The sequence below is a fragment of the Pteropus medius genome, unplaced genomic scaffold (assembly GCF_902729225.1).
Source record: "Pteropus medius unplaced genomic scaffold, Ma_sr-lr_union100, whole genome shotgun sequence".
In the NCBI taxonomy this organism is placed as follows: domain Eukaryota; kingdom Metazoa; phylum Chordata; class Mammalia; order Chiroptera; family Pteropodidae; genus Pteropus; species Pteropus medius.
Genome location: NW_024346062.1, coordinates 12,800,715 through 12,821,753, shown reverse-complemented (window position 1 = coordinate 12,821,753; position 21,039 = coordinate 12,800,715). Strand labels below are relative to the sequence as shown.

Below are 21,039 nucleotides of genomic sequence, written 5' to 3'. Positions count from 1 at the left end.
CATTATGTCAAATTATTATTATCTTTCTGATGACAATTTAATAGTTGGAAGTACAGGAACATAAAGAGACTGTAAAGATATATCTTGATCCACAACTTCACAGCTTCTCCCCTTTCCCTGTAAAAATTTTAAAGTTACTTCTGCCTTTATAAAATACCATTGAAGTATTTGCCAAACTTCATTGATACCTCAATAATTTACTTTTCTGTTGTTGAAATCATAGTTATCTTTTACTTAGAGAATGGTAGTGATCTTTCTACTGGCTCCCTTTTTCATGGCTTTATTCTTTTTACTGACTCTGCTTCTTGTGAGGAGAGACTGTCCAGTCTCTCTCTCTGCTCCTTCATGATGCCCACCAGTAAGGTCATTGTGGGCCCATGGAGTGCATGTAAGGAAATGGGTGGATCGGTGCCTGTGTTCTTGCCCATTCTGTGCATGCTTCTTTCTCACCACAGTCCAGCAGGGATCACTGTCAGTCTCATGAGAGAACTTCTAAATCAAAACTTCAGCTTCACTTACCACAGTCTACTCTCCTTTATTCATTTCTTGTGCTGGTCCTGTGCATCAATATTCACTCGGGTTAATTTTCTCATCCTCTTCTATTTTGCCTATCAGATTTTTTTTTCCCCTATTACACAGCATCTTAAACTTGCTGCCTCTTTACCTAAAATGTGACTCTTGTTTCTCTTACTCTTCATCACCTTAGAACCTTACCATAAATATGGAAGCATCACAGATTTATGCCAGTCACATGAAAACTGTGAACCATCATCTTTCTGGTACCCTATCATTGTTATTAAATGACATTCCTTTAATACATTCTTTGTATTTATTGATTAACTTCTCTATTGAAGTTTGATAGAGAAAATCACAAAACCATGTCGATTGGGAAGCCTTCAAAATCATGGTCACCAGCCCCAGCTGAGTGCTCAACATATTGCAATCCATTGTTATTTGACTCCAGAACTTATTTCAATGATGGCAATAACATATTCATTCAATATCAAAATAATACAAAGTCATATTTTCTTTTAACAGCATTCAAGCACCAATAACACTAATACAAAAAGTTTGGTGAAATGGTCATAGTTATATAAGAGATATTTAGGAATTATGTAAGTTTTGAATAGATTTTGAAAGAAATGATAAATATGACTGGCAAGAGAGAAGTGTTAAGGTTGGAAGATGTTTCAAATGACGACAAATAGAAAATGTAAAATAAAAGATAAGCCCCCTGCGAGCAAGGGTAATGTCTTTTAAAAATATTTTCCCAATTATATGTAAAATGATAATACTTATTGCAAGAACAGGAAAATGCTAACTATAAAAAAGACAATAAAAATCAACCACAATCTAAATATCTTAGGATAACCATTTTAATATTTTGGTTAATGTCATTTCTACAAAACTGTTCTATATGCAGTAAGTGATTCATTTCTCAAGATGTGAGCATCCTCAAGTTGGAACCAAATAGATCTTAGTTCAAACCCTGCCTGTAGCACTGGATAGCTATGTCACATGGACATGTTAGTTAATCTCTGGACTCCAGTTTCCTCCCCTATAAATAAGGACAGTAACTATATTGTAGAATTATTATGACAAGGAAGATGATATATATAAAGTACTTTATGCATACTAGATATACAAAAAAATCATGTCTGTTTTGATATTACATTACATTTGATATTAAGAAAAGGTACATATTTTCTTAAAATTTGAGTATGTGTTATCTGAATTAATGAGGCTTTATAGTATTGACAGACTGGGACAACTCTATACAGAGTGTTGATATATAATTTGTTTTATACAGAGAGACTTGCTACAAAATATTTACTAAGTTTGAGTTCTCTATAAGAACACTCAGCCAATAAAATCTTTTCATTACAAAACTAAAATTTCATTTTTTTGCAACAATTTTTTAATAAGCCCATCCAAAGAGTTGAACTACCCAAAATGATTTAAAGTATGCAAATACATAAATTCATTATTAGTAATAATAATGAATTGCACTCCATTGGATTTAGGAGTGTCTTTTCTGATTAGAGCTGTAACTACTTGAGATGCTAAGGAGATATAAAGATAACAGACTTATTGGTTTCATGGAAATATTGAGGTTTTGGTGTCCCAAAGAAATATAACTTTGAAGGACATGGAGTTTTCTACCATTTAGCTTATAATTTTTTTGTTTTGTTTTTTAGCCTGATTTCAGGTTATTATTTGTTATGGCACATTATAGGCAAATACTTGTTTTCAAATGAGAAATTATACTTTATCGCAAAATATTTTGAAAGCGGTGAATCCAAATGTATTAGGATTCTGCTATTTTAAAATGTTATATCCATGTTGCGGGGGGAGCAGAAACTTTCCTCTACCCTCAAGGTCCTTTCAGCTGGTCTAATAATTAAATCCACATGAGACAGATTAACAAGCAAAAATAACCAAACTTAATACCTATGTACACATGGGAACCCCACATACGTGAGAGGTTCAAAGACAAAATGGGAAAATGAGGTATATATGATATTCTGAGCTAAGGATCACCTTAGGGCTTCAGAGCAGAAGAAGGTCACTGCAGGATGAAAGAATAGCAGATGTTCAGTAATTAGTAGTTTGCCCTGCCATATAGATAGGTCAAAACAGGTTACCTCTTATAATCTCTTATTATGGGCAAGGCCCATAATTCAAATTTTTCTAGGTCGTTAAAGGCGGGGCAGAAGTTTTTCTTGAGCCAGCAGGGTCATGGTTGCCTTTAGCTCAAAACTATCTGTACATCACAGAGTCATATCCTGGGGTGACTCATTCTAAACTACAGTTCTTATACTGTATTTGGAATTAATTGAGTTTATAAATGACAAACTTTGTGATGCTGTAGACTTTTACATTAAAACATTTTAGTTGGGTCTTTTCCTTTTAAAATAGTATCTCTGAAGAAAAGTAAAAGCTTTATCCCAAGACTAATTCTCTGAATTTCAGATAGGACTTATGAGAAATTTTTAGTTATTTAATTATAACATAATTAAATTAGCTGACTTAATTAATAATTAAATAATTAAAGATGAGGAAGTCCTTTAGTCTTGTAGCCTGTGCAGCACTTTTTAGACAATTTTCAAGTATTTTAGATTTATCCGAACTAAAACCACTTTTACCTAAGCCTTTTTTAATATTTATTTCATGTATATTTGTTTTAATGTTTAAAACAAAATTTAAACAAATTTAATGTTTAAATTTCTCATTCATTTATACCATCAGTCATCACAATACTTTATAAACACTATTTCATGTCCAAAAATAACATATCCCTAAATAAAATAATTCACACTCTGCACCAGCTCCATCAATCTTAATCTGTCCCATTGCCTTGATTTACTTGTTCTCATAGCACTTCTCACCATGTTATCTTCTATAAAATATATCTGTTTAATTGTTTTTAAAATCTACCTTCCTCTAGAGAATAAAAACTCCATAAGAGCAGGGACTTTGATTTGTTGCAAGTATATTCCCTGCTTCTATAGAAGTACCTGTTACTTATCAAACATTTGATAAATATATATGTAATGAATGAATGAGTGATTGAAGCTTTAGTAGTGGGAAAATGCATATATCTCTATAAGAAGTAGCATATCTAAGTTTTACTTATCAATACTTAGGTTAACAGAGGTGCTAGAGGAGAAGTTTTTGCCTTTTTCATATATAAATAGGGACTGGGGATGAGACTTTAAAAATCTTGAGGTTGACAAGACTGGAAGGAAGGTGTTAAGTTCTTTCTGCAACCACCTTTGTTCACAGTGGTCTGCGAGGCTTTGTTATTTCTTTTGCGCTCTCAGTTACAATGAGAAGCAGCAGGATGTTTAAGTACTCTCTGAGGGGTGCTGTTTTGTTCAGCTTCCAAACCTTAGAAGAGTGTGAAAATTAGGTCACACCTCATGAAATTTAAATAACAAAACACTCTACCTAGATTAATAATACCCTAGTTCTCTTCCTACTATATTTCTTTTTGCCTAAAAATGGGAATTATTGTTTTAGGTTTAGTCTCACAACTTGAGCTGGGTATTTTTCTTCATTTTGGGGTAACTGACATGTTTTCTATTCTCGTTCCTCAGAATGGATTGGGGAGATGAATATTCCCATAATTCTTTTGACCTACATTGTTTGTTAAATTCATTTCCTGGAGACTTGGAGTTTAAGCAGATCTTCAGTGACATTGATGAAAAGATAGAACAAAATGCTACAAGGTAAATATTGTAATTATTTAAAACAGGTTGGTTTCATGCTTTATTTACACAAACTTTACTCCTAGATAATTTTTGTTTTTAATTGTAATTAACTTTGCTGAAAAAAATTGATGAGACCCTCCCCCTAAAATTTAACATTATTTTCCTTATCTGATTAGTACTTCAAATAAAACTAGAAAATATACGCATTGCCTTCAAATAAAGTCTATTGAATTTCTATTAATGATTTTGTAGAGTTTGCCAATATCGATAACCTGGATTTTCATTAATATGTTTAGAATTAAGCATTCTCATTAGGTGGATAAGCGTAGAAATTGAAATTTTGAAATAGATATTAAAATGGTAGTATAAACCCACGATTATTTGAGTTGTTGAAAACAGAACATGAAAAATAGATTATTCTTATATAATGTTTGTCATTTTAAGTCTCCTCTTATTTGGAAGGCTAGGGACTTCATAGAGAATTGCTATTTTATATTAGTCTTCATCACTTACTACAAAAGTTAGTGTTACCATATACTGGGGAAAAGGGACAGTTAGGTTCCCACTAACACATGTTCTTTGATAGAAAAGACTTTGTCTTCATATGTATCTGTGGGCCTTTGAGTCAGTTCACTTATTTTAATCCTTTTGGTGAAAGATTCTAATAACATACTCCATTTGGGTTACAAATATGCAAAACAGTAAAAATCTCTATTGTAGAATGACATAGTATTTCCTTTTTTAAAATTTAAGGGATAGTTGAATTGTCAGAGAACTGAACTAAGCAAGTGAAATGTTCCTATGGTTTTTTCCCTCATGTTTTATGTGAGAATACAATTAATTTTCATCATCATAAAAATGGGCATAGAAAACTTAAATTCAGAAGATAGCATATTGATGGGGAATTATAATTAAAAAAAAATCTCCCATCCCAGAAATCCTCTCCATAAAGGATTTATTATTCAACAAGTATTAAAACCAGAATGCCATGCCCATTACGGGCAATCTGCAAAGAGACTGCACAAACAGAAAGGAATCTCACCCCTTTATATAGTTTTCAAGATATATATGTTTTCAAGATAAACAATATTAATAGTCCTCAAATAGAGGATTTGACAGCACTTTTTTTTTTTCTACATATAGTTCATCCTAACTTTGTCACGGTGTAAAGAACAGCTGTGTTAGCTAGGAGAAACAAATTTCTCATATCTTTTTGACAGCTAGTTCTGCAAATTGGAAAGGGGCACCCACTGAAGTTAGGCTCCTAGTCTTCCTTAGGAACTAAGTGATAGGGGAGCCATCTCCCTTGGTGTTTTCGTTTGGCATAGATGACTCCCAGATTCTTGAGAAAGAAAGTCCTGGCTGAGAAAGCTGACAAAAAGGCCTATCTAGTTTTCCAAGGGATACATTTCAAAGAGATGTACTTAACAATTACAAATTTTTAAGTTAAAAGCTTTAAGAAAAGGAATGGACAGAAATCTTTTCCCTTATTTAAAACAGGGAGAATTAAGCCTCTTATTTTTAATTTGCATTTGCCCTTACTATATATTTATATTTTTTAATTTAAAAATTATATCCTTATATTTCATGTCATGTTTTTTATATGTAATTTTTAAATAGCATATATATGACTTAACCATACTATAGAGTATATATTATAATTTATATTGTATGTAAATATATAGTAACTGTATTAAACTTCAATGTAATTATTTTATTTATATAATTTATATGTTATATATTTATATATTATTGCATAACAAAGTTTCTAACCCAAAGGAAATATAAACAAAAATAGTATTAGCTTAACTAGGTTAAGTTATTTTTTAATTTCCAGACAAGGTTATGTTAAAACAAATTTTTAATATTTTTTTAAAGGAAATTGTCTTCATAATAGCGTTTAGGTTTCGAGAAAACAAAACAAGTTACTGAACACTGATGCTTTTATTTTTACTTGCTAAACCATCTATAGTTAGTTTCCTATGCTACCTGGTCAGTAAGAAATCATATTTAGAAGTAAAACAGTGATTAAAATATTGTATTTTGCATTTATAAATTGTTGTTTAGGTTAAAACTCAGATGTTAGTATTAAAAAGAAAATATGACATGGAATGTAAGGATATAATTTTTAAATTAAAAATATTTTATTGCTCATATAGTAAATCAAACCTAGAGCGGAACCATCTCAAGTGACCATTGATCTTTACAAGGGATAAAGTAAGGAGTATGTGCTGTATGCTACATTTAGAATCAAGTCTATTTTTCATCAAATTCAATTATGTTTTTATTATACTCTAGAGAATAAACATAATAGTATATATTTTTAAAAATAAAATACTGAATAATAACCATAGTTCAGAAGAGTGTAAATCATTTATGCACTCATTTATTGCCTTCTAACAGAATGGCTTTTAGAAAATTGTATGTCATGACAAATCAGTTATGCCACACTTACACTGCAGTAGTTGAATTACCTTTGGCATGTTCGTATTCGAACAGTTCTATTTATCTCTCAATGGTGTACATTGAATAAATAATGAACATCTGTATGATATGAGTTTTCCCAATACTTTTAAAAGAAAAAAACATGAGTAATTCATTTTTAAATATGGTATTTTTTCCTTACCCTTAAATTTTTAAAGTTGTATTTCTAGCAGTGACCTTGAATTCTAAGTGTGAATTCCTCCCCTCTTCTTAATATCATCAGGTTTTATGAGCCATAGGGTCTTTTGCTTCCCCAAAGCAGTGATTCCAAGAATGGAGCAGTGATTCCCCTGATTGGACCAGAGTGCCCAGAGGTCACTGAACCTTATCCCCTGCCCTTCAAGAAAGGCTGTCCTTCTCTCAGACCATTTTCATTTTTACATCCTCGTTTCCTTTCAAGACAGAGCTAGGTGTCTCTTAGGTCTGACAGTGAGAGTGAATCATTTATTTTTAACACATCAAAATTGGTAACAAGAGGGTAAATAACCTACCGCAGAGGAATATATGAATGTTGTCCCCACAGACTCAGTTCAGTAACAGAAAACTACACATAGTACTGAAATATTTTTTAAACAAACTGGAACCTATTATTAGTTTAACAAGATATAGGGATATAGAAGTTCCTTTGAACTCATAATGTAACATAGGATGATTTTTCTCTTCTTAATGTTTAGTTGGATAGTTACAGTTATATCATTAAGAGTTTATTTTACCTTTCTGATTTCTAATTTTAGATAATCTATGTGTATACCTCATAGGACATCAGTTTTGCTGGTACTGGTGCAAGATTACTACTTTATAAAAAAAATTTAACATAAAGAATAAACAAGAAGTGCTACCATGGATAATATCATCTGTCTGAATCCAAGAGATCTGTTGTGGAGATAGGGTAGTGGGTAGCATTAACTTTGTTATGACAGATGTTGAGTACATGATTTCTCTAAATTTAACCCTGCTTATTCATAGTAGATACATATTCCATGGATTACACTTATTTCTCACATAATGCTTAAATTTTCTAAATTTATATTGAAATGTTTTCTTTAGAGTTTTCCACATGATGCCCTAAAGTTATAAAAGAAGTAACCAAAAGAAATCATAAGCTAGCAACTTTGGGTTTGTCATGGCAGAACCACAAATCTGCCAGTGGACACACACACACACAGACAGACAGTAGTATATTTTATGACCGAAGCAAATTGTATAAAATGAAAATTAGCCATTTCGAAGACTGTACTGTGTATTATTATTTTGGGCAGTATTTTGACACTTATTTAATAAATAAGAGGATATAAATGAATATTTGCTCCTTTCTTAACTTCCTGTACTAGTACTCCTCTTTTGCATTTCTCTGTTATTCTGTACTCCATCTGACAGAATCCTTACCTCTTCTCTTATCCTACTGAACAAGACCAAGCCAAATGGGAAAAAATCTGAAAAGTTTCTCCAACTACCCTTGAACCCAGAGTAAAACCTACACAACCACTTTCTAGTTACTTCTGTCTCTGGGTCCTTTTCAGGACTCTCTCTTCCTCAGAATTAAAAATGCCTCCCAGGCAGACAGGATCCTGGCCTTCAGTATTCCTGCACTATGTGCCTTCAATGCTTCCCTTAGGCTTCTGTCTGCTTTGGAAAGATAAGAGATGAGTAGGGTAAAATGTGGGATCAACAGCTCCATTAGATGATTATTAAAGATTCTTTCAAGTAATACACAAATTTTAAGTGTTTGACATTTTGAAAAATATAACTTATTTTTATGTGTGTTTGCTTCCTGTATTCTTGGCCAACTAAGCATAAGACCAAATAGGCAATAAGACAATAAAAAATTATCCCCTAGACCACCAGGAGGCAAAATGATGTTTTGAGAAGTTAGTTGTAAGTAGATTCAAAACTCTGTGTCCTTACTTGAGTTACTCTACCCCTCAGAATAATAATGCCTACCTCATAAAACATTATGCAGATTAAATGAAATTTGTGTACTTCAGATGCCTATCAGTTCCTAACATAATTAAGGCTCAAAAAATGTTCGTTCTTTTACCCATTTTCTACTAGGTGAGGCCTGAATATGGTTGCTTATAGGTTAAATTCAATGTTAAACCACGAATATAGTTAAAGAACATTTCATTTAATACATCTGAAGAAAACTCAGCTTTGATATAAATACCTCAGTGACAATAATGCCACCCTATTTATATAATACACATATGTGTTCACTTTAAGAATAGCGTAGGTAGCACTGCCACCAAATGTCATACATAGCTTTTAGTTATTGACCTCCAGCTGAAAAATGAATCTATTGGGCAAATAGAAGGAAGCAAACAAATTGTGTCTACCTATTTATAAACCGTAATGATAACAAAAGGATGAGTAATATTGTACTAAAAATCCAGACCTGCTAAGAATATTGAACCAACAATAGTTAGGCCTCTTTTTGCCATTGAAGATCATAGTTGATAGGCCAATGAGAAGTAAGCCCTACTTCTGAGGTAACAACCTGGGGTGCCCGGTGGAGAGCTGGTTCAACTAATGAGGGCAAGAACAAAGAAGGGAATACTAAAAGGGTACTGAGCCCTGGTAACAAGATATGATTGCTTTGGCTGGTTTATCTTCCTGTTAAATGACCAATGCCTTATGATCTAGTCCAACCCCACCAACTTGCCCTGGAAAAGGGCCTTGTCAGAAATTCAGCAGCGTCAAGCCTTTTTATAAAGGGTCACTGACACCACTGCTATTGCTAATCACAGTCCTAATTCTAGAATGTCATGACTAGAGTATCCTATAGTGAGGGAACTGAGTGAGGGGGTTATAAGCTGATACTATTACATCTTTCATTTCTACTTTAAAGACTTTCACTGTTCGTCACTATTGTCCCACGGCCTAAAACAGTCCTGGCACAAAATAGGCTAGAAGACGGTCAATAAATGTGATTAGGCATCTATCTTGTTTGCTTTATCTTAAACTAGTGTGAATTTAGATAACTAGAATGTGGTAGAAAAAACTGTCATCAAATGCTAGTGTTCTTTTACATTATAAAAGTAATATAAAATACTCATGTATTTTATATACTCATGGCAAAGTTCAGACTGTAGAGAAAAGCAAATATAAGGAAAAGTTGAGCGCATAAGGACAGAGATGAGGGAAATATTCCCGACTCCTCTGCCCCTGCTAGTCTTGTTCTTCAGAGACAATCTACGTTGATACATTATTGCATAACTATCCAGAAATACTCTCTACATATACAGACATGTACCCAAAAATACATTTTTACCCAAATGGGAATTATATGTATGTACTATAATTAGATTTTCTTTACTTAAAATATTTTAAAATTCTCTCCTATAATTCTATTTTATTCTTTTTAATTTCATACACACACACACACACACACACACACACACACACACACATATAACAGTTTATTAAACTAATGCCCTCTTGTTGAGCAGTTACATGATTTACAGTCTTTCTGCCATTACTGTACACACGTGTGTGTACTTCTCTCCTTATGAGCACTGATCTCTATGGGAGTCTCATTGAAGTTGTACAATGAGCTCTTGTAAAATTGTTCTGCAGCGGTGCTGCCATTGTCTTTTCTCCCATAGGCAGTATATGAGAATGTGTGCTGTATGTCCTACTGCCTTACAATGTGACCATAGCTAGTATTAAAACCCTCAGTTTGCAACTTCCAGTCAAATCTGTTTTCTGGCCTAGTGATTGAATTTATCCAGGCAGTGGAGATGCAAATGTAGACAAGAAGCGTTCTCAGATCTCTTCTGAGTCTCCTTATTACACATGTTCTCCCTCTCTTTTCTTTCTTTCTCTTTTTTTTTTCAGAAAGAGAATCAAGGGAACTGTTGGTAAAGAGTTAATGCTAGTTAATGCAGATTCCCTACTTTTCTCCTCCTGATAACAGTTTGTCTGGTTTCATTAGGGTACCATTGGGACCACATTCTGACTTTAGTAATTGTGCTGAAAGTCCTGTACAAGTCTCCATTGGTAAAAAAGAAGAAACAGTAACTATTCTTGCCTGTCATGAGTATTAAACTGCCATATTCTTATATCCCTATAGAACACTTCTGGAAATTTCTATTTATATTGTTAACGTAACCCTGTGTCACATCTATTTAGCTTCCAGAAGTACAGTCTATGAAAAGTAATCTCAAGCCAGATGTAAATTTAAGAGGGAGAAGAAGAAATCTAACTATGTCTTGGGATATAATGCTAGGCTGAGTCTGTTCAGTTCCAGCTCACCTGGTACTGCCAGGGCTACTCTGCCACTGACTGGAAATTTTGGGTGTATTTTGCAAATGGTTGACTCTTTTGAAAGTGCTTTAGATTTTGGACGTTGGTATAGCCATCCACTGGTTCTGAACCTTCTTAAAACAATCTGGATTATTTAAGAGCTTCTCTAAACTTGAGTGGTAAGGATGGGCAGTGTAAAGCAGCAAATTACAAAAGGTCCTAACTCTGAAGTTTCTTTCATACTATATTCCTTATAGGATAACTCTGAATAAAAGGAAGGAAGGTTAACAATAGAATCTTGGGAGGCTCTTAATATAGTCCAGATGAGAGATTAGAATCTGAGCCCAGTTTTCAGGATAGGAATGGAAGAGGAGGATATATTTGAAAAATATTTAAGGAGATGGTGTTAACAGGATTTGGTGTCGAGGAAAGTATAGTTAAACATTTTGTAATAGCCAAAACCTCTCTGAAATTGAAAACAGTTCAGCATAAATGTTTAATTTCTTACTGTACTTTTTAGCCATTGAAATAGTTTTGTGAATCCTTTTCTCAATCTTTAAAAAAAATAATATTCAGAAATATCTTTGTCTCAGGAAAATGAATTTTTATTTCACAACTTATAGTTTAATTACACACTTGTTTTTATACACGGTCTTCTCTATTAATTACTTGTTGATTCCAAGGAATTTTAGTAATCTAGTTAGATAAGCTAGACTTAACTAAAACCCAGAAAACTCTATTTACCTCACAACTATTTCTTTGTGCTTTTTAACATGAGATAGAATTGAAAAAGCCTTTTGCTTAGACTGAATTTATGTTATGAGTAAGAAGTATAAACAAGAGCATCAAAATGTAAAATTTTTAAAAAATATTTTTAATGTTTAAATTTTCCATACCATAGTCTTTAAAATAGTCTTTAGAAATAGTTTTTAATCTCTGCCATGACACTGCTACCTTGATTTAAAAAATAAAAACAAAAATTCTAACCACCTATGAAAGCACACATGTATGTTTTCCATAACCTTTACACCAAAAAAGTTTTCTTAATTTTAGCCAGTGGAACATAGCTCTTATTTTCCTTTAACTATTTTGTGGCTCTTTCTATCCTCAACTACACCAGTCCATAATAGGCTCTTGTGCTATTGTTTTTTTAATGATGTCTGTTTAATTGTAGGACATCTCAATCCTTTTGGAAGTATGATAGTGCATATATACATACACATATACATATGAGCATAAATGTAGTTGTGACCATAAAAATAAATTCATGCTTTTTATTATTTCCCAAAGAAATATAGTTCTAAAGTGACCTTGCAGTCAGATTACACGATCAGCACTGGATTCTCAGGGGCCAGGTGTCAGGGAATTCTAAGTACAATGATTCCATTAATTTTCTTAATGCATCAATACCCTTGCATATAATCTTTTACAAAGGAAAACCTTTCTACACTTTCCACAGGCACATTTAGTGGCTCCCTCCTATGCACTCGCCTAGCACATTATATACACCTGTGATCAAGTTTTACTGTACTATAGTTATTTGTTCACATGTCTATCTCTCACTAAAGGTATGGGACCATGTCTTTTTCATGTTCGGATCTTTACATCACAGTATCTAATACATATTCACCATTCAGTTAACATTTATTAAATATGCCTTTATTCAATAAGTAACTTTTATATTATTAACATATACCTTTTACATGTTGAAAATTAATTTTTAATTTAATTTTGACCTCAATTAAGGAAGATAAATTGTCAGATTACATACTAAAGTGACATTCATCTTAAATTTTGAAAATATTTCTCTTATATAATAATCAGGCAATAAATCTCTAGACTTCAAACAATTGCATCTTTAGAGCAAGATGTATAGACAGTGGTGAGTGGCAGAATGACAAGATATTTAGCCAACTAAAAACAAAATCAGGTGCATATAATGAGTTCTGACATTTTTAAATTTGTGACAACATGATTTTAAAAGCCAGCTCAACTGTCTTAAGTTTCTATCAATGAGGGAGGTCCTCTGAAATATAACTACTCAATCCCTTTATCAGTGTTTAGACAGATTACTAAAATATCTAGCCCTCTGAAGGCTTTACCCTATTTATAAATTGTAGTTATTGGCCTCAACCCAGATTCAGATGTTAGAGATTAGACTAAAAGCTGAGTCCTCATTGAAACAGATTTAGATATACTAACCACTGAACCTTTCCAATTCACACTGCTGTAATCTATTAGATTTCATTGAATGAGACACATGAGGATGCTATAATAAAGGCCTTTGATAAAGGGTCCCTAGAGTCAAGGTGTATGCTGAGGGCATCACGTTTCTCAGTCCATAGAAGTGCTTACTTAATTTAAGAAAATATATGCCAGTTTTAGAACTGACATTCCTAAATAGGACTCTCTCATCAGGAAATTGAATGGCCTGTGGCCAAAGGAGGTATTATTTTTCTTATAAATTCTTTGTTTTCGTGAAAAGGCTCTTTGGATCTCAGAATGTATTTGTTTCAGGGTAATTCAGATTGAATTCAGTCGTGCTCAGAAGTCTCCTGAAAAGCCTTTCTTAAAGTTTTACGGTGTATGTTTTATAGGCAACACACACCTGATGAATTTTGAATAGGCTCTTATATTGACATCAATTTAATAACCAGAGCTTGGTTTCCAAAGCCTACCTGGTTCTGTCACATGGAATCTATAATTAATAGCAATGATATTTTCAAAACATTAACAAAACATTAACAATTTTAGTAACAGATCTTTCTTAATACTGTTAAGAGGCAAATGCAAAGTTGTGAATTTTGGGTGAGGGGATTCACTTCAAATGAATTTTGTTTATAAGCTTTCTTGCAGTTTAGATATGCTGCCATCAGGTGGTAGTAATATGTCATATCCATGTGGCTGCACAGATGACATTCTGCTTAAGGTCACCAGTTTACCCTACAAAGATTTATAATTATGAATGCACAGACATAGTATATCTTTAATATCAGAGCTAAAGATATTTTAAATGGAATTTTAAAAACAGACATATGTTGGAATATTCAATTTGGCATGTTTTCTCACTTCTTTGTTCCTTTATTTATTGTAAATAAAGAGCTTTATGTCTTCCAAAATTTGGAAAATACAGAAAAATATAAATCACCAAACTTTATCACTCAAAGATAATTACTATTAACATTTTTTTCATTTCCTTCCAGTCTTTTTTTATATGCAGTTTTTAATATGTTTTTGTTTTTGGAATGGAGTTTCATGGCAGGAAAAGGTACTTAGCTGTAGTAATGGTGTATATACAGCACATATCTTTTACAACTTCTAAAATTATAAGCTCTTTGTATCTACATTGTGACTTCTTAATATTCCATTGATTAAAGTTTTCCATAATTTTGTATAGTCACTTACCTATTAGTAGTAGATAATATACGTTTCTGGTCTTCAGTCATCAAGAGTATTTTATCTTTGCCTTCCATCCACTGCCTATCAAGAGGAACATTATTTCATTGCATCTTTGCTTGATTTTTATTTTAACATAAAATAACTAATTTATATCTGAGCAGCTAGATACCTTATATTTCCTCTATTTCATTTGAAATGAAACTTCCAGAAAATTTGAGCTTTTGGTTTCAATTATAAATAAAAATATATAGTCTCTTTGTTATTTTCATATCATATGACATGTTTTAAAATTTTCTAAATTGTATGCAACCGGGTACCAGGTATATGAACATTGCAGGGCCTGTGATATTATGTGATGGAGGTATTACCAACTTCCTACCAAAATAATTTTCTTTCTTTTTTATAGCATAGAACATTGCATTAAAGAAATACAGTCCGAAGCTAACAAACAATGTCCAGATGTGCAGCTGCAAACAACAACTGACTGTTTTCAATGGCTAAATAACTATAATTACAATTCATCCAAGTCACCTTCTATTCCCCATGGAGATTTGATAAAATTTCTCAAAACACTGGTAAAAAAAATCATTCAATTTCTATATGTAAATATTTATTTTAGTAACCATATTAGCCTACCATATCTAGGGGCTGTGGTGTGTGTTTTGTTTTGTTTCCATATCCCCAATGGAATCTAGTGAGCTATTTGTTTTTATTTTTTTCTCTGATGTTTATCAATAAAATGAAACATTATATAAATGGAATTTAAACATAATTCCTGGGTGATTTGTGATATGATGTACACCACAAATTGTATTGATATGTACCACAACTGTCTACCAGAAAGGTTTATTTTTATTACATTTTGTGTCCCTTCACAACTACTCATTTTCTCTGTTCTCATTATTAAGCACAATAAAATCACCATCGATTATATCTATTTAAGTAGCCTTGTCTATCATTCCTTTCATCCCCAACCTGCAGGCATGTCCAGTTCTTTTCAATCAAGGCAACAATTTATACGAAACCACTGTTAATTGATGGAGAATTATTACATTGGTCATTCCTTGATACTGACCACATTCTATGTTAAATAAGTTTTTGTAGATTTTAATAAGAGCAGTTATTTTATTACTTCTACAAAGGTGGTTAGCTTGCAAAAACAGATTTCTAGAGAAAGAGCACAAATGTTAGAAAGGAGTATTTCTGTGGCTATGGTTTTGATTTAATTTAGTAGAAAAAGGGGCACCATTTTTGTCTAAACATCAAACATTGACTAAGGCAGATGTGGAAAATATCTTGAGGTTGTAGATGGCTTAGGATGACAGAATCAGATGAAAATAGTTTTGGGCCGTTATTATTGCAGATGTCTCTTTAATGTTTATAAAGTAATAAAAGGAAGAGAAAGGAAGACTATATGCCCTAAAGCCTTATTCTTTCAAGAAAATCCTCTTACCCATTATCTCTTGAAGGTGGAGCCTTGAAGAATAAATATGGATATAGTTATTCCTTTAATTTCTATTAAGAGTCATGTGTATTGAATTTCATTAATATTGATGTAATAATGCTCTCTCATTTAATTAAAAGCAAAAGCTTTTAATTATCTTTTAATCTGTCACACATAAGTCATTCTCTATTCACTGCAGGGCAAAGGCCGCCTTGGTTTTGCTCAGATTCATTAGACTGATAGGCTTGTTTGAGACCTAGGTTTTTTTACATCATTGATCATGTTATTTTGAGGAAAGAACCACATTATTAAAACAGATCCAGATTAAAATGACCTTATTATCAAGTTTTTACATGCTTAAATTGTCAACCCTGACAGCATTTTTCATACATCTCTTTTTTTCCCTAGAAAATTTTCTATTTATTAATTATCTAGCTGTTTAAATAAGAAAATGAGGTCCTCATTACAGCAATTATCCTGAAGTTATATTCAAAATTTAAGCAATCATACTAGACACATATTTTAAACTTCTGTAAACTATTATACTTTGCTTGATCAAATATTTACAGTCATTGACTTAAAAAAAACCGAAGGTTGAGGCACTAATACGTCTCATTTGCTTTATAGAATTTACTATTATACTGATGTTCTAGACTCTAAGGACATTTTCTTTCCAGAAGTAACAAAAGAAAGAAATACAGGGAGAAGAGAGAAAGCTTCAGAAAGGACAATGTACTTTGTGGCTTTCTAGAGTGTAGTAGATTGAATAAGGACCAGGAGAATGAAGCCAGGGATCCATCCTGTGTTCTATGCTTTATTGTATGTGACGATTGGAAAGTAATTTAAATGCCGTACTTTAGCGTCCTTATCTGTAAGTTGGGTTTTTAAATATGTCACAGCATTTTCATTATAAATAAACCAGACTATATGAAAAAAGTGTTTTTATATAATAAAATATTATGTAGATTTTTAATGTTATTTATTACAGATAAAACATTAAATCAGACATTGCAAGGCTTAGAGTGACTGAAAGATTCTGGAATCTGTCTAGGAGTTGTTCATAATTCTGAATCACACATTAACACCTGTGATATCTCTACCAGTAAAAAATTTCAGCCTGTTTTTATACCACTTGAAACTTGCTTCCATTTTTCTATAATCAGCTTGCTACTACTGAGAAAATATAAACCAATTTTAGTATTAGCTGAAATAGACATAATTAGGAAAGTCACTATGTAAAGTGTGTATGTAAAATTCAAAGTCCAAAAAGAAAGTAATTTTTTGTCTATTTACTGTTGATAATTATACCTCTCATTGTTTTCTGTCAGCATGGAAAGTATAAAGAAATAATTTTATATCGTCATTTAGGAAATGATTCAGAGAGTATTTTTTCCCCTATTTTGAGTCAGTTATTTCTTTGGAGAAAATTGAAATATTCTGATTAATTTCCAAAGTAAAATCTTTCTTAACATGACTCTCAAAAAAGGAATTTAAATGAAAGTTAAAGTCTTTAAATGTATTAAATTTTATTTCTTAGGATGGCAGCTATTAGTAACCCTTACACATGTACTATATTTAAAGGTCTCCATTCTGTATGTTTATTTAGGCTTCTATAATAATAGGTTTACTCATTCAAACATAAAAATTATCTACCAGGAATTAATTAGGATATAATCTTGAATTTATCTTCTCATAGGAATGCATTTTAATTGATGTTTTACTACAGATTTTTAAGCTACAGTTTTTATACAGCCTAGGTTAATTGAGGTAGGTAAGAATGAAGGCTAAAAACTATGTCTAGAATTCTGATTGAAAATATAGTTCATCACCTGGGTTTTGCAAAATTTAACAGATTATAAAGCTAACATTCTAAAATGTCTGAATTGATTAAATTTCAAATGCAAAATAAATCATGAAGAGCACCAGAGTATTGATTCTAATTTGAAATGAATTATTATGAAGTTGTATATGACTATAGAAATCATTTTTTCCTGTTTCTCTTATAGTTAATCACATTCTTAACACTATAATTTACTTTTATTAGCAAGATTTGTTGAAGAATGAACAAAATCAAGAAGAAATGATATTGGATTTACTTTGGGACCTCTCCTGCCAGAGCTGCATTTCATTTCCATCAACTCTAAGTGGAACATCTTTCCATTTCCTCTCGAGGACTTCTCTTCATTCTGTCGAAGATCATTCCTCCATGGATGTAAAGACTATATGGGATGATATAAGACTACATCTTCGACGCTTCTTAGTGAGCAAATTACAAAGCCATAATGAAATAAACAATTCACGGCAAAAAATTTTGTTGAAAAATCAGTGCATACAACAACTCTTGTTTCTTTATTCAGAATCAGAAGTTATAATCAAGTATCAAAATATACAGAATAAACTGTTGGCTAAACTTCTGCAGAACTGCTTTCCTTCTTACAGAAGAGAATCAAATTTAGACATGCTGGTTCATGAATACCAAAGTGCAATGCTTAAGTTAGACTCAATGATAAAAGAGGATTTTAACACACTGCATGAAATTTTACCTCCATCCTCAGCAGTGAAATTCATTAAAGAAACTTACCTGGATACTGTTACAGAAGAAATGGCAAAATTTCTTGCAAATTTTTGTGCGCTGCTGTTCAAAGAAAGTGCTGTCCGAGTGATTAAAACAAGCAAGAGCTCCAGCAGGCATAGAGGAGCAGTGCATGCTTTGGGTTAGTGATTTTAAAAATTTGTTCAGTTTAACTTTAAACCTTTTGATCTTTAATTTTCTAACATTTCTCTATTTGGTTAAACCTAATTACAAACTTGAAAATAAATGTTGTAAAATTTTACAGTACACAATTTCTCTTATGAATTCCTTTTTCTGTTAGTAATAGAAGTGTTTTCTTTCCAGTTATTTAAATTATTAAAGATAATGGAAGTGTAAATCAAAAATATTGCCAATAGGAGTTTGTTTTTTTGATTGCATAAATTATTTAGTGAAACTGAAACTGTATGTGTGTATATACATATACATATAAACACACATATGTATTCAGCTATATTTATATATATAAATTAGAAAAGTATAATTTTTAATACTTTGTATCTTTCAAAGCTGAAATATTAGGTGAAAAGAAATGTTGAAAATTTGTTGAAATTTCCGTTACCTAAAATTGGAAGTTTAAAAATATAATATTTTAGTCAGACACTTCCAAAGAGCTATTATGAAATATTAATTATAAAATTCTATATTACAATTAGTTAGAATCATAGCATTTTAACTATAGCCGATTTAAAAGTTCCTCTAATATTAATTCTATAAGAATATATACAAATAAAAGATGATTTAAAAATCCCTAATTTTATTCAAAAGATAAAGGAAAAAGGAAAGAAACTATTGTGATATAATAAACTATTTCTTGTCATCATTTTAATTTCCCACCAGTGGAGAAAAATCAAGGTAAAAAAATATAATTATCTTGAAACTTATGATTAGTCATGCTTTTACATTAAACTCAGGTATATTTCTAGGTAGGTTTATAAGTTTTTAAGTATTTGAAAATTATCATTTGGTAAATTGCTATCTTTGAATTTATGATCACTTTATAAAAGTTTCCATAGCTCACTATATTTTTAGTTACTTTCCTTAATAAAATGCCAGAATATCAAATTACTCTGATATATGAATTTTCAAATAATTTAATGTTTTCTCTTAAAATTTTTATTTTCCTCCAGAAGCTGTATCACATCAAAGAACAGAGCTGCATCAGCCAATTTTAGGTTATGGCAGAACACAAAGTAGGTTAATTTAGGAACATTACAATTTTGCTCAAAGCAAAAAGATTTTCATTTTAATTGTTAATACCTAAATTTTAAATGCATTACATGAGTGTACTTATTTTCTATAATTTTTATATCCTCTAAAAAAACTCCTGCTTACTTATAAAATGTTTTCAATATGAAAGTTTTATATGTGCTAAATATAATTTATAACAAGAAAAGATCCATATGGTTGAAAATATGTGTAAGTTGCTATGGAGTCTTTAGGGCTGATATTGAGGTGTTTTCCCATTCGTGAGAGAAAACTATGCGTGTCGGCTTTAACACCAAAATTTGAAGCATTTCCCAAGTCCAGGTGCACTGTTCTTTCTCAAGCTCCTTCATCCGAACTTCGATATAAATCACTTGCTAAATGAATACCTTCCATATGACAGGCACTGTGCTAAGTACGTCACATTCCTTATTATCTTAATTTCATAAACAAAGAAAGCAGCTTAGATTAACTTGTCCTGGATTGTGTTGTACAGAGTCAGGATTCATATGGAGGTCTTTAAGTCTTCAAGACCTATGTTCTCAACTATTATACTGTTGGACCTTTTCCGAAAGTGTAGATTTAAATGCTTGTCACTTGTAAAAGTAATTTCAAACAGTACTGTTTGGGTGGGCTACCTGAAAATAGATTCAGTTCAGCTTTGTTGAGCACCTACCATGAGCAAGTCATTTAGCAGACCATGTTTGAGGTAAGGGAAATAAAACTAAATAATTGCTGCTAATGCTATATGAGGACTGCTACATAACTCCAAATTGATCAACATTATTTTCTACTCATATTTGACCTAATGACAAAATTTTATGTATTAAGGGAATACATTTCAAGATGGGCAAACTAATAATAATAATAATAATAATAATAAATTCATATCCATTCATGAAATGTAAATAAATTATTAATAAGTATTATTACTTATTAATAAAATTAATAATTATTATTACATATTAATACTTTAGAATCCTATTTGAATAAAATATAGATTAGCTTGAATGGGTTATATATTATACTATCTTTTAGTATACATCTGTATCTTTATGCTCACCAAGTCTTCTGTATTTTGCCCAAAACTATGGAAAAGACATTCCTGAAGCAACAAGAGCTAACTTTATTGAGTCAGACATTGATATGCATCATCTCATTTAATCCTTCATTATCTCATCTAATCCACCCAACAAGATAGGTACCAGTATCTATTATCTGTATTGTACACTGAGGAAACTGAGGCATAAAGATATTAAGAAATTTACTCAAGATTACAGAGTAAAAGCCAGGATTCAGACTCCGGTCTGACTCCTGAGCCCTTACTCTATGATAGTGCTCTACTGCCTGAAAGAACATGATGGAAATAGCTCATTCCAAAACACTGCTCTGAATCCTCTGTATGATAATTCTACTTTAGTGTAGTGTTTTACTTTTCTCTAAACTATGCTACAGCTTTC

The 21,039-nt window shown here is 31.7% G+C and overlaps 1 protein-coding gene across 20 annotated transcripts in view; it reads left to right on the top strand.

Moving 5' to 3' along the window:
* The window catches only part of KIAA0825 (KIAA0825 ortholog), a 355,235-nt gene that overhangs the window by 37,268 nt on the left and 296,928 nt on the right, over nucleotides 1-21,039 (top strand). For 17 of the 20 annotated variants that reach the window (XR_005655479.1, XM_039875078.1, XM_039875074.1 and 14 more), the window contains 4 exons: nucleotides 4,101-4,232; nucleotides 14,746-14,914; nucleotides 17,828-18,497; nucleotides 19,504-19,566. Coding sequence is in view for 19 of the 20 variants with exons in the window: in XM_039875078.1 (XP_039731012.1) it covers nucleotides 4,102-4,232; nucleotides 14,746-14,914; nucleotides 17,828-18,497; nucleotides 19,504-19,566 (1,033 nt within the window). In the remaining variant the exon portion in view is untranslated. Of the gene's footprint in view, nucleotides 1-4,100; nucleotides 4,233-14,745; nucleotides 14,915-17,827; nucleotides 18,498-19,503; nucleotides 19,567-21,039 lie in introns of those variants that run through there. The other 3 variants (XM_039875086.1, XM_039875080.1, XM_039875087.1) reach the window with 3 other exon arrangements.